This window comes from Dryas octopetala, chromosome 1 (genome assembly GCF_963921425.1).
Source record: "Dryas octopetala chromosome 1, drDryOcto1.1, whole genome shotgun sequence".
In the NCBI taxonomy this organism is placed as follows: domain Eukaryota; kingdom Viridiplantae; phylum Streptophyta; class Magnoliopsida; order Rosales; family Rosaceae; genus Dryas; species Dryas octopetala.
Window position 1 is genome coordinate 20906493 of NC_141366.1, and position 14990 is coordinate 20921482.

Sequence of the window (14990 nt, forward strand, 5' to 3'; positions counted from 1 at the left end):
TTAATATTTTGGCTCCCACCTTTTTTCACTGAAAAGTAATGACGAATGCAGCATTAATCTTTGATAAATCAAACCTAATCCAAAAAGACGTATGCTACTATGCTTTAAAGTAAAGGAAGATAGGGTCATTAATTGTAGCCTATTATATCTAATATATGGGGATAATAAAGGCATGCTGATAATGATGGATATTATATATATGGACATATTGCCATTTGCCAACCTTGTTTATAATTTATTCCATATCTATCCTAATGGACCCAAAAGTAGAGAGAGGCCAATTAAGAATATAAGGAAATTAAAGAAAAGTATTAGATAACCTCATATATAATACTTAAGAATTAGAAAGCAAAAAGCTACCAATGGATATTCCAACATCCAACATATGGAGGAGGGTTGGAGTAATTAATCAATCAACTAATTAATTAGTAGAGCCTACAGGAGCATGTCATACTCGACGTCCATATTCTTCTACTCAAAATTTTCACACAAAGATCTGTAAAAAGAAATGTGTCGGTATCTGCCGATTCTCTGTTGGGCTACCAAGGTATATTAGGGTTACTAATTACCAATAATTAATTTTATTGACCAATTATATATAGCTGTTGATCATTTTACAAAGTTAATATGCATGCTCAACTATGCCAACTTCCAACCCTCGAGAAGGCATCTGATCGACAGTAAAGGTTTATATACAGTTTGGATTCGGTTTTTTGGGATAGCTCGTGTGACTTTGGGATAGCAGCTAGTAGAAGCAAGGTAGACACTGCGGGTAGGCGAAAGAGGCAACTGCCTTGGGCCTGAATTGTTAAGGGTCTCTAATTTTATAAACTCCTTATATACTTATATATTATGTTACACTCAAGTAATATTTCAAGAACTATATTTTTATGATTTGCCTCGAATCTCAAGATCGACCCTAAGTAGAATAAGTAGCCAAGCACTTTTATTTTGATAAATGAACAGTGGAACTTCATTACATGCAGTTTGGCTAAGATAGAGGCCAAGAATTGGTGAATATAATATTTAGGGTTAAATACAAAATGGTCCACAAATTTTGACCTGTGTCTCAATTTGATCCACAAACTTCCAAACGTGACAAAATTGCCTACGAACTTCTTAAATATATGAAACAATTTGAGAAGTTCATGGACAACTTTGTCACGTTTTGAAGTTTATGGACCAAATTGAGACACAGGTCAAAGTTTGTGGACTATTTTTGATTTAACCCTAAAATTTAAGCTCGGATTCCATGGAACGGGGAAGTGGCATGAATGGTATATCAGGTACTATATATGAACGACTAATTTTACTTGTTCTGTTCAAAATAAAGATATCTACGAGATGGTTCGACAAAGAAGAATTGGATTCTCTTTCGAAGCTTTGCATCGGTTTTACGTTGTTTAATTAATTGAGGTGTATATGGTGATAGTGTAGCACATGCATGCAGAAATGGGATTACCGTATGTGCATATGATTTTGTAACATATATGTATATATATATATACAGGTTTGCTTAGGTACGGACGAGCGAACATGCAAACTTGTCATCGAGCATTTGGCAATGACTATTTAAAACAGGCGAGCACTGGTTCCTCCACCGGATTTTGAGGATATACCCCGATAGGTTACCTCATCCCCTCGTAGGGTATAGAATGGTCTTGGTGGATGCCGTCCAAAATCTTAGAGTTAAACCATAACATTAATGTCGACAAACCAGCGTCAAGCGCTTGGTGCTGTAAAATTAATTTTACACTACCAAGTGCTAGGCGGTGGTCACTGAGCGCTCGGCGCTGGGTGCGAACGTTCACACCTAAATGAAACTATATATATGAATGGTTCTGATCATTGAATTGTAGGTTTCGAAGATGATGTTCTTACTTTTCTTAAAATAAGGACATCCTTACTTGAAAATTGGGGTGGGCATCAGTTTCAATGGGTCGGTTTGGAGCCCAAACCGCGAGCTGCCCCGAGGGCCTCGGTTTTTGGTGTCATCGGCCTGTAACCGTTTGCAATCTTGTTGATCAACTTGCTTTGGGACGTGGTAGGGTTGCCGATTATAACAGTTCGGTTTTCGGTTGTGTTTCCAGTGAAGTGAAGGTAATTATAGGAGACGCACGTGAGAATAGGAGGAGAGAGGAGAGAGCAAATCGGTGAAAGGAGAGGAGATGGCGACAGTGGAAGAAGATGATGCTCTGTGAGGCTGAAGGGTAGAGGAGAAAACTCAAGAGGGAGGAGAGGCTGTGAGTGTTACTGTGTTATTGTGTTAGGTTAGAAAAAAAAATTAGGAATTTAGGAAAAAAATTATTATATTAATATATATTAATATTATTATAATTAATAAATATATTTATAATATATAAATATAATCAGGCGGCCGGTTTGGTATTGGGTAGTAGGAAGTCCAAATAGAAACCTACCTAATAATTGTCGGACCCAACGGTAATAATGGGACGGTTTCTTTCATGGTAATATAGGCCCGAACCGAACCTACTCATAATGGTTTGAGTCGCTGATTTTGTGGGCCAGACGGAATTTTGCTGACCTACTTGAAAATTTTCATATATATATATATATAAGTGCTCTAAAACTAACTGGTTAGCAAGTTAATATGAAACTAATCATACTTTTGGAACTACCACATAACTAATCTCATAATTCGAACCATCAATTATTTAAGCTATACTTTAAAGATCATCATTTCAAAAAATCAACTAAATCGAAAATTATTTAGTCATCTAATTGAGATCAAATAAATAGACAATCAGTGTTTTCAATAAAGCATATAAATAATTGTTGTTATAATTAAATGACTAAACGACTTTCGATTTTGGAGATTTTTTATAAAGATGATTTTTGAAGTTAGGTCTAAAAAATAAACGGTTCAGATTTTAAAATTACATTATGCAGTGGATCTAATATAGTGGTTAGTTTTATATTAACTTACTAACTACGTAATTTTAGAATATTTTTATATATATATTTGTGTTGTGACACCAGAATTGCGTGAGAGGACTAAGGAGTGCAAATTAACGGTCATCACTTCACGTCATATATATGCCCTCAATCAATCACGAAAGACAAGGAATTAATGGCCTTAATCAATCAATCAATCAATCGATCAATCAACTTAAACTATAAATTTAAGCAGCACCAAGTCGGTAAGGTTTGCACTTTGTCCCTCTATCTGTTGTGTTATATATTTATGTATGTCATCGTTGAACGCGTACATATACATGTCAATAAATTTGTCAACTTCATCACACATATATGCATATTGATAGAGGGACAAAATATAACAGAACGAGATTTGGAGGATATACATATATGGGGGAAGGGGGGCTATTCAGACCACCTAAAATCACTGAGTCGACTACCCCTTAATTTTTTTGGAGGATATACATAAATAGACGATCATTGTTTTCGATAAAAGCATATAAGTAGTTGTTATTATAATCAAATGATTAAATGACTTCTGATTTTGGAAATTTTTTACAGAGATGATCTTTGAAGTATGACCTAAAAACTGGACAGTTCGGATTTTGAGATTACATTATGTGGTGGGCCTAACATGATGATTAATTTTGTATTAACTTACTAACCAGTTAGATTTAGAGCATTATTGTACATATATATATAAATATTTTAGAATTAATCAGGTAGTAAGATAATACGGTGCTAATCACTCTTTTTAGTTCACTACACAATATTATCTCATGATTTAAACCGTTTATATTTTAGGTCTCTATTAAAAAATAAACATTGCAAAAAATCAATTAAATTAGAAATCAGAAATTATTTAACCATTTGATTACATTACAATCAGGGCCCTTCCAATAAGGGATCCCTCATTTAGTGTTAAATGAAGGATCACCCTGTGTGGCCCACACAGGTCGTTTTGTGTTAATCCAAACCGTCCATTTTTTACATCTCCATTGATAGATCATCTCTGCAAAAAATCAGCCAAATCGGAAATTGTTTAGCCGTTTATTTAAGCGGTCAAAGTTTAAAACAAATGGACAAATAACAAATTTCTCTATAAATACCTAAACTTTGACCGCTTAATCGAACGGGTAAATGATTTCCAATTTGGCTGATTTTTTGTATGAATGATCTATCAATGGAGATGCAAAAAATGGACGGTTCGGATTAACAGAAAACGACTCGTGTAAGCTCCACAAGGTGATCCCTCATTTAACACTAAATGAGAGATCCCTTATTAGAACGGCCCTGACATTACAATATATCATTTCATGTATATATCTCTAGCTACTTATGGCGTAATATGCAGTGCTAAGCACATGTACGTGTTCGTGACTAGCACAGCTAGCTATTGAGGTTCGATCATCATGTCTGCACACCAGATCATCATCAGCTAACTTGTCCATATACTTACTATAATTTGACACTTTCAGTTCATACATGTTATATACTCACTTTCAGCTTCAGAGGGTGTGATGGGAAAATTGAAAGTGACAATGATCATAGATGGACATTTAAATCACGACATACAAATGATGACCTAGCTAGTTTCAGAGATAGAACATCGTCAAGGAAATTAATTAATAGATTAGTTAGTTTGTTAATTTTTAGTTAGAGGTCTTTCTTGATTTGGTCAGGAGCGCGAGCCTTGAGTTTAACTAGAGTTTGTTTTAGTTGTTTAGGTTAGTTCATTATTATAACATACGTACACACTTGCAATCACTAATTTATACATTCATTGAATGAAAATAGCGTTCGAAGTCTAAATTCCTACAGTTTCTTCATTTTTTTTCTTTATTATTTTATGGATGGAATAGGGGTAATTAGTACACATTCAAGACATGATTAATTATGTTTTCTTCCTATATAATTTTCTAATATAAGATGCTTATGTTGTCAAATGGTGAAATTTGATCACACAGTTAGACAAAAATAAACTTAATTAATGGTCTAAAATTTACGGAATGATAACATAAATATCTTATATTATCAGACTTTCATCTTATATTGTCATAATATCTGATAACAAAACATTTTGTATGGAATGAATATCTCAAATATATATATGTATATATGTATATATATATATATATACAAGAATGCTCTAAAACTAACTAGTTAGTAAGTTAATACAAAATTAACCACCATGTTGGGCCCACTGCACAATATAATTTCAAAATCCAAACCGTTTATTTTTTAGGCCATGCTTCAAAGATCATTCATGTAAAAAATCTTCAAAATCGGAAGTCATTTAGTCATTTGATTATAATAACAACTGTTTCTATGCTTTTATCGAAAATACTGATTGTCTATTTATTTGATATCAATTAGATGACTACATGATTTTCGATTTAGTTGATTTTTTGCAATGATGATCTTTGAAGTATGACCTAAATATTGATAGTTTGGATTATAAAATTAGTGATGTAGTGGGCCCAAAAGCATGATTAGCTTCGTATTAACTTGCTAACTGCTTAGCTTTAGAGCACTCCTCTATATATATATTTATTTATTTATCCAAGGGTGTCCAACAAGCTAGCATTTTGTTTAATGTACATATATATGTCCACCATTCATGCAAATTGCTCCTCTTTATACTTATAAACAAACAAACTCTCTCTCTCTCTCCACAAACAGGCCATTTTCTTGGTGCGTTTCTGGATTAAATAATACGTACGTCACTAATTTGTAATTAAGTTGCAACCACTTGATATAAATGAAGAGTAACAACCAACGTGGCCTTTTCTCTATATACATGCATGATGCATACAATACAACTTTTGTGCACAAACCCCATTAGCTAAAAGACAATCTACTCAGTACTCTATATCCTTATCGTCTCTATACTAAAATACCCTTCTTCACAACCACTTCATGTACATATGCAACAACCCCCCACCTCTCTCTCTCTCTCTCGCTCTCTCTCTCACCATTTTCGTTTCTGAAATGTTTTTAAATTAAATAAAGCCATTAGAGGAAGACACTTAGTGAGTAGTCTTTCTCTCTCTGATCGTCACCTTTATGTTTCTGGCCTTCTATATCATGCAAAAGCCACATATAGAAGATAACATATACATATATATAATTCATGTGTATATCTCACACTTTTTTATTTCATTGTTTCGATCCTTTTGCTTTCTTTAACCAAGTAGTGGAAGCTTAATTCCTCATGCACAGAAATTGAATTTCATTTACAACATAAAGCAGTAACACAAATTAAGATACTAGAAAATAAAGCAGAAAATACAAAGAAAGAAAAAAAAAAATATATAGATATATATATGTATATTATATAATCCTATCTCTTCTAAAGTAGGTAGAGCTAGCTTGATCAATAAACATAAAATCCAGCACAGCCAAAGCCAACTTAATTCATTCATTAATTACGGGGCAGCTCGATCTCTATCTGCAGGAGGCTAGTGGGATTAACTTGATCAAAAGGATTGGAAATGGTTCTGTGAAGGTTGAACCATTTGCAACTCCGTTGTTGTTTGGCACGAGTTTTCATCGCTCATCAAGCTCCTGCACACAAGATAAATCGTGATATAAATGAATAATAATATTAAAGTCACCAAATATCATTGTTAGCATAATATACATAGATGATAATAGGAAAATGTGATGATTACTTGTTATCAAATATAAGGAAAAACACAAACAAAAATATAAGCAAAACAAAGTTTTCCCTCTTCCTCATATGCAAAAATAATTCAACATATATATATATATATGTACATTTGAGAATGTATTACATCTCAATTCCTTTACCAATTTTTCTTCTCAACTCTCTAACATGAAGTAGGATTTGTGATATTAATTCTAGTACGTACCTAACCCTACGTAAGAGAGTCGGAAAAAAGTTGGAAAAAGAGTTGTGCTCTATAACATCATATAAAAAATGAAACAATTAAATTTCTTAAAGTAATAGCCTAAAGAAATATATACATCACAAGGTCAACAACAAAATGTCATGGAGCCAACAAATTTAACAAAACAATTGTGATTAGAAATTAAGTCTTTACCATTAAACCTCTATAAAAAAAAATAGAACAAATAGTAATAATTAGGTTATGCATGTCTTACTCTCGCGGTCGAGAAGCCCAAAGAGAACTAAGAGCTCGCAATCGTCCATGGTACTCGCCAATCACAAGAAAGCATCGCGCTGCTTGACGAATTGTCAATATCCGGCGCAACTGGTGAAGGGTTTGTTGTCTTAAGTTATCAGCCTAATTTCAATTGAGATGCACAAATGATGAGTAATTAACTTAATTCTCAGAACAAACAAATGCAAAGGAAACACAAAAATACAAAAGGAAAAAAGAAAACATATTTGAATATATATTGTATGTTATAAGATTAAACAAGAACCATCATGTAGACCTTGGAATGGGTCCCTAGTGCAAGGGCAAATAGGTACAACCTCTAAACATTATTTCAAAGAGGTTGAAATTGGAAAACTGTTCCATCTATGAATTTGGACTATTCCAATCATGCTTTAGAAAAATAATAGAATAACATTCAATTAATTTATTGAATACATTTCCAAAATTAATTTTAAATTCAGTCGATAGCTCTAGCTGCGGTTTTCATTTCAACAAACATCACACTCAAACCTACCTCTGATAGAAACATTTGGGATGGAAAAACTGCACCAAAACCCTAGCATTCAGCAAACTGATTGACACCTTAGCTAAAAAGAAATATTGATCCACCCCAAAATTATGGGTGTGATAATGAAATCATGACAACCCAATGAACCATATATTGCATACGTGGCAAGCATGTAGAGGATGTGATCAATCTAGCTGTATAATATTATATATATTTGACCAAAAGCATGAAAGTGACAGCCTGATCAATTGATGAAAACCTCATCATGGTCAATTGGGACATTCATGATCATCAAGACCCTAATGGTACGGTAGATATTCATTGAACGGTTGGATGAGCATGATTTTTAAAAATGATGTAAATTATGTGCATACAATGTGTAGTTGACTATATATATATACTATAGATGTGTCCATTTTGTTTTTTTTAGTAGAGCTTGAGCTAAAAGTCAATTAAAATGTTAAATCAAAGGTGATGTAAGAAAATGAAAGCCCTTTAGATATTCTTACCCTTCAGGTATTATAGGTTAGAGAATGGCGGCGCAAAACAAGAGGACAGATATAAGGAATATATAACAATGAAATAATGGACATTGGACATGAAGGATTGATCGGATCAACTACCATGTTGATGTTACCTACCCAAGTTTCAACTTCAACTTTTTGTGGTCTAGTGTGAGAAAAAAAAAAAAAAAAAAAAAACCTTTATATATAATGCTATGAATTCAGAGAAGAGAAAAGTTAACTTAGGGTGACTAATAATAATCGTTGAAATATAATTGTGGATCTCACAATTATGGATCTCATATTCATCAACCATTCAAAATTTATTCATGTGCGTGAATGACTAATGCTAACTTCTCTTATAAAAAATGTTTTGTTATTTACAAATCAATTACAATTTGAAACGTGTTTTTTTTTTTGTTTTTTTACTATGATCAATTTCTCTTTGTAATCTTAATCTTGTTCAGGTGGGCTCCATTTCCATAGACTACTTAGCAGATTCGTCACGCAAGATCTAATCCATCCTTGAAACTTTGAGAAGTGGGTTAGTCCATATAGAACTTATATATAACTAGAAAAGGATTTACGTATATGTATATAAGTTTCGATCATGACCCGCTCTTATTGTCAAGCTTTGAAAGTTGACACCAGGTTAATTAATTTAACTTTCAAAAAAACACCAGGGAAGCTCAATTGCTAGAAAAAAGTATATAATACTCTATAAAATGGCTATTAATAACCTCCTAGGTTCAATAGAAAAGATTAATAAAAATGAATTATATATTATATATGCAGGTCATAATTAATACAATTCTTAGCAAAGAGATAATTGAAAACGAGAGAAAATATGAGATTACTATTATGTGCAATACATGCATGCAAAAGGGCCTTAATTAATTTTGTGTACCATGGAGAAAATAAGAAAATAACTTGCGATGTTTTTAGTTGAATTATTCCTAATTAATTATAATATTTGTTACTAATTGATTGATCTTAATCACGTACCTGGCGAACGAAGCCTTCAAGATTAGTGAGCTTGCTCAGAGCCACGGCCATCTGCTGCATGCCATCTATGACCGGTCCACTGGCGATGGTGTCGACCAGAGACTGATGAAGCTGATCTAGACCTTGGGTAAGAGCCTCTTCTGCTTGCTGTGAGGAATGTTCGAGGCTGTATATCCCTATCACTTGCTGCTCTGTTAGTGGGTCTAACTGTCCTATTAACATCTGATTAATATCAAGCACAAAAACCCTAATGAGTCACAAGGAGAGAATAGGGGCACCAATTGCCTTTAATTATGTGTTTAACCAGTACCACAACACGAAGACTTTTTGGATGCATCCGGTTATACATAATTTACTCGCATGCATATTATAAGAGATGAATTATATATAACTGGCACATACAATAATTAATTGAGTTAATTTTGAATAAAAAATTAATCATATTGTATATAGATTGCATCTCTAATAAAGATGAGACTTACTTATATAAATGTGTCAAACCTCTTAAAAACGTGGTCCATTGCCCCAATATGATTCACAAAATGTGATACAAATTTTTTTCCCTCATAAATTTTGCCCATATTATAGAAAATTTATGTGAAAAATAATTAATTATTTGTAGCACCAATGCAAAAGTGGCATAATAATGGACTTTAATTAACATAAAAAATAATGTGAAAGTAATGTTAGATATACCACATCTTTAATAATTGGACTTATTTGTACATATAGACGGATCCTACCTCTATTAGAGATGTGGTACAACATAAAAAATATATGATACAAACTACAAATAATTTTATGGAAAAGGTTGTTATCTCTGCATCCTAACAAATATTCCATGATATGATACTTTGGAGTATATAGTAGATGTGTGCATGAAGTTGGAAATGGACCCAAACCTTGATGAGCTCAGAGGGTCTAAAGCCACCCATCCAGAGGAAGCAACGCTCGGCTGGAGAAGTCCACATTCCAGTTATGAGGTGGAACACATCGGATTTTGCTGCCACTCCTTTCAGCTGGAAAATTTCATCATAATGTGAGATGTATCCATCCACGATTAGCCGAAGATCGTTGTCCGATAAATGTGCTTGTAACCCAGTTCGGAGTTCCGACATGTGCCGGTGGTCGTCTTCTAGCCATCTTGCATATTCCATGTCAAATATTGCAGCACCTACAATAATCAATAAATTAATATTAATTAATTACACAATTTTTTAGTTTTAAGTATGTGCTTATTGAAATTGATGATAGCCCAAATAATGTTAGATGTACACATTTTTTATACCACACGTATAATTAATATATATATATATATATATCTCTTATATAGAAAGGTGAGAATCACTTGTATTAGTAAGCTTTACCTTTATTAGATGGGTAGTAAATATTGAATATCCAAATATGGTTTTAATAAAATAGTTTTATCATGCCTAGAACAATTTTACTGCATAGAAAATAGAGTACATATTTCAAGAGGAATTTTTTTAAATAATTTAATGATATTATTATTATAGAAATCATTTTATATATACATCTGAAAAATCTTCTGCCTTAAAATATTGCTTTAAACATGAAACAAGTTTTCTTAATATTCAAAATTCAGGCACGAATAATTTGGTCAAATTCCCAGATGTCTTCAAATGAAAACAAATTTCTAAATGCGTTTTTCAAATTTGACGGGCAGCTTCAATATTATAAGAAATTGAAATTTAAACAGTTATCTATTTCCATGATGTTAAAATAATAGCTAGGACTAATTAGGGGGTAATGTTTTTTAATAGCTAAAAATGTTAATGTAGTCAACTTGATCTTTCTTTACCTGAAAAGTACACAAAAAGTTTTCACTTTCACCCACTTCTCTACTCATTTTGGTGGATAAATCCCAAAAAGTTTATTCAAGAAACTCACCTGAGCTCATGTTGCCAAGACCACCACCACAACCACCAAGGAACATCCCCTAATTAAAAAATAATTAAAAAAAAAAGAAAAACAATATCATTAACAAACAAGTAATGTATAGCCTATAACTAGTCTAATTTTTTCTCTCTTTTTTTTCGGAAAACTGAAAATAATTTTTCATAATTTTTTAAATAATACCTGAGCACGCGCTCTTTGAAGGTCTTGCTCAAGCTGTGTAAGCTTTATCCTACTTGACTCTAGCTGTTGCACATAGGCCTATTGACAAGTATAAGACATTAGTGGGTATAGGAGACTATAAAATAGTATATACTAAAGTTGCTGAAAAATGAAATTTTTGTTTTTGTTTTTTTATTGAAAAATGAAATTTTTGAGTGAATATTTACATATACCTTTTTTCTGAGACGGCTTTTTCTTGCAGCTTCTCTGTTTTGAGCTAAACGTCTCAATGTCTGAATTCCAATAATAGTTCAAAAATTAGAAGTCAATTAATGAGGAGAGAAAAAAGTGAAACAGGAAATTAATGCAAGAATGTTATGTTTAAAACCTTAGCATCAAGTTGTTTATTCTCTGATGTAGAACCAGCTCCCTTCCTCTGGAACATTAAAAGCATGCATGAAAATGACCAAAGTAAGTTATGTGGGAGGGAGAGAGAGAGAGACGTTTGATTGATTGTGGGAATACCCACTTAGAATAAATGACCAAAAGTAAGTTAGTTAGTGGTTTACAAAGAAAAAAGTAAAATGTAACAAATTAAGGTTGGGAAAGGACTGAAGGAGAAGGTGGCATCTCTATTTGGTTGCCAGTAAATTAGATGTAAAAAAAAAAATAATAATAATAAAAAGAAATTTAGTATTTGTTTTTTAATCTGAAAAGAAATTTAGTTTTTAGGGGTCAAAAAGCAGGAGAAAAATAAATAAATAAATAAATAGATTTAAGATAGAGGAAAATGAAGGAAATTATTTTATAAGTATTTAATATGTTATTCCCTACGTTTTAAGCTTGGATTAGACATTTAGACATATCAATCCCAAAAAAAAAAAAAAAAAGAGCTTGGATTAGACATGTAGCAGTATCTTAGGGGAGATTCTATGATTCTCATAATACAAAACGCAATGATTAGAGAGCTGCTCACAGAATTTTTGGGAAGCATTTTCTGATTCTTGATTGAGTGCTGCTCTCGAGGCAGGCAATCATCAATCAAACGTTGTTGTATGGGTTTAGCAGAAGAAGAAGGCATCAAATATTATGTGCCATGGATTTTTTTTGTGTGGTCCTTTTTGTGATTTGGATTTGTAATTTCAAAGCTGATTTGAGGCTAAAAACAAAGAGTTCTGGGAGTGAGTAAAGTGGGTCATTTACTCATTATTAAAACAAAGAAACAATAGTGGCAACTACTGTGAAGATTCTCACTTTGCCTCTTTTTTGTGTACAAACTCCCTCTCTCTCTCTCTCTCTCTCTCTCATGTGTCAGACATTTTTATCAGAAAATCGTTCAGAAATCAGGTAAACTCTGCCTTTCTTTGATTTTCTGAGTTGTTGGGATCTGTGCTTTGAAGATATGCACACACACAGACAGTGAGAGAAAGAGAGAGGGGTGTGATCAAACAGTAATAATAACAATAAAGATGCCAACTTTTTCCTCAGTTGTGGGGATATGAGATGAGAGAGAATGAAATGACAGAGAGAGAGAGAGATTAGAGCATAAAACAAGTGTTTAAGAACCTTTTCATGGGATGGTTTGGCAGCTGATTGGCTTTGTGATGCTCCTGCTCCTCTTGAGGTGTTGTCACTAATTGCCATGTCTTGCTGAAGTTGTTGCTGTTGAAACTGTAGATGCTTCTGATCAAAAGCCTGACGATGATGGTCTGAGGAAGACGCCTTTTTACTGATGGGAGATTCTGGTTCCAACTGGCTCCCCTCACCACCCTTGCTTGTAAGAGTGTTCACTTGTGAACCTGAGTCAGTACTCTCTCCTCCTGACTTTGAACTTCCCTGCATTACCCAAAATTTATAATCAAATTATATGCACAACCCAATTTGCAAATGGACCTGAAAAATTAAATGAACACAACTTTTTGGTCAAAATTGTAAGTAGTACCCTTGGGGTTTGCTGGAATCTCATTGGCCATGAAGGGAACATTTCCAGAGTAGCTGCAGGCCTGCCTCCTGCTGTGAATAAAGCTGCAGAGAATCATAAAAGCCAAGCCAAATCTCAGACTCAGAGGATCACCAAAAATTAAAGACTCCAAGATTTTTCAAAAGGTGGAGGAGGGAGGCACCTAATCCCTCCTCCTTTTCTGCAGTTATGGAGTCAGTAAATCATGCTAAGGAGGTCAGGTTTCTATGTTTGTACCCTCACGCCATTCAACTCCCTTGTCTCAGAATCATTACTCTATTGGAAATGGTAACCCCCCACCTCCCCTCCTCTCCCTTCAGTAGACATTTTCAAACCTCTCTCTCTCTCTCTCTCTCTCTCTCTCTCTCTCTCTCTCTCTCTCTCTCTCTCTCTCTCTCTCTCTGCTTTTCTAAGAGTTGGTTTTGGTTATGCTTTATCAAACGTCACCAAAAGGAGAAAAGAAAGAAAGGCATAGGAAGGAAGCATACGTGCTTGAGCTTCATCATTTCTAACTTGCCGCGCAATTGCTTCCAGCTCTCCAAAATCAAAGGCAGATCCTTCTTGATTACTAGCAAGAAAGAAAAAAAGAACATTTAATTAATACCCCATGTCAGTGGCCAAAAAAATTAATACCCCATGTCAACAAAAATGAACAGAGAGGAAAACCAAAACCAAAAACCAATGGAATTTCACAAAATGAAAGAAACCCATGTAGGAATCAGTCTCAAATATTGCAATTTTAAAGAAAATTTTGGAACTCTATGCAGTATCATACAGGAAACTGGTTGAAGGAGCATTCATCCCATGAAGAACAGCATAAGGGACATGGTGATTTGAAGGTCCCGAGTCTGATAAACCAGTAGTAGTCTCTCCAACTCTGTGGCTCGCCATGCAAGATTTTCTCAGACTATTTTCATCTTTGTTGTTGTACTCCAAGAAGAAGCTGGAATCGGGACATGTAGCAGAAATGAAAGCCATAAGAACACACAAAGTGGTTAACTTTTTTGTTTTTTTTTTCAGATAGCTAGAGAAACAGAGGACTTGGGAAAACTATTTCCCAGGAATTATTCACTTCAATTCCCTCTCTTTACCTCAAATTGTTTTGCTTTGAGATTCCTAGACCAAGTCTATATGGAGCAAGGAACTTGAAAGAGACACACAAAGCAAAGCAAAGCAGCAAAGATCAAGGCTAGGATAGCTTTCTTGTCAAAGTATATGATATCTAATAAGTACCCACAAGAGGGTCCAGTCTCTCTCTCATTTATGTCTCTCTCTATCTCTCTGTCTCTCTCTCTGTTTGTAACTTTTGATCCTTCTTTTCCTGAAGGGTGTCTCTATCTCCTTCTTTCTCTACTTCTCTATGAAGAAAGCTAATTGATTAGTCTGTCTGTTTGGGGTTGCTTTATCACCCTCTCTCTCTCTCTCTAGTAATAATATTTTCAGAGATTTTGAAACTCATCCCATGGTACAGAAAATCTTGTCCTTGCAGACCTGTCTCAGGCCTCTGGGGTGTGTGGGGTTTGAAAAAGAGAAAACCATTTTTTTAGAAAACCATATATTATAATATTATTAAATGATCAACAAAATAAAAAAACTGAAAAATCCAAATGTGGGGTCTTTGGCAGGAACCCACTGGAATCACTGACTCCTACTCCACTCTCTCTCTCTTCTAACCGCCTGTGCCATGCCATTGGTTCTTTTTATTGTGCTCTTCTGGGCTGCAAGTACTTGCTGGATAAAAATAAATAACAATTAATTCAACATTTTATATGAGATGAGACAAGGTTTTCTTCACAAAAGATGGTAAAAGGAGAGGACTAAGGAGAAAAGTAAAAGCTGGAAAGAGATTT

At 33.8% G+C, this 14990-nt stretch overlaps 1 protein-coding gene across 3 annotated transcripts; it reads right to left on the reverse strand.

The window, feature by feature from the left end:
- Nucleotides 1–6126: 6126 nt before the first annotated feature.
- Nucleotides 6127–14343, reverse strand: TGA9 (bZIP transcription factor family protein). 3 transcript variants are annotated; one of them, XM_086230249.1, is made up of 13 exons: nt 14232–14343; nt 13916–14083; nt 13629–13708; nt 13123–13205; nt 12747–13016; nt 11569–11616; nt 11414–11473; nt 11202–11279; nt 11013–11061; nt 10004–10275; nt 9102–9323; nt 7066–7208; nt 6127–6504 (listed from the first exon to the last, which is right to left on the reverse strand). In XM_086230249.1, exons 2-13 carry the CDS (start codon nt 14029–14031, stop codon nt 6417–6419), a joined length of 1509 nt encoding a protein of 502 aa, XP_086086375.1. In that variant the 5' UTR covers nt 14032–14083; nt 14232–14343; the 3' UTR covers nt 6127–6416. The 3 variants fall into 3 exon arrangements, with proteins under 3 accessions (XP_086086375.1, XP_086086373.1, XP_086086374.1); XM_086230247.1 differs by having other exon boundaries at nt 13916–14319; XM_086230248.1 differs by lacking the exon at nt 11569–11616 and having other exon boundaries at nt 13916–14319.
- Between the last annotated feature and the right edge of the window lie 647 nt (nt 14344–14990).

Coding starts and splice junctions, on each gene's coding strand:
- TGA9 (XM_086230247.1), bottom strand. CDS start 14,118: ATGGCTTTCATTTCTGCTACATGTCCCGATTCCAGCTTCTTCTTGGAG. Junction 11,280..11,413: donor AAAGCCGTCTCAGAAAAAAG/GTATATGTAAAT, acceptor ACTTGTCAATAG/GCCTATGTGCAACAGCTAGA. Junction 6,505..7,065: donor TGGGCTTCTCGACCGCGAGA/GTAAGACATGCA, acceptor TCTTGTGTGCAG/GAGCTTGATGAGCGATGAAA.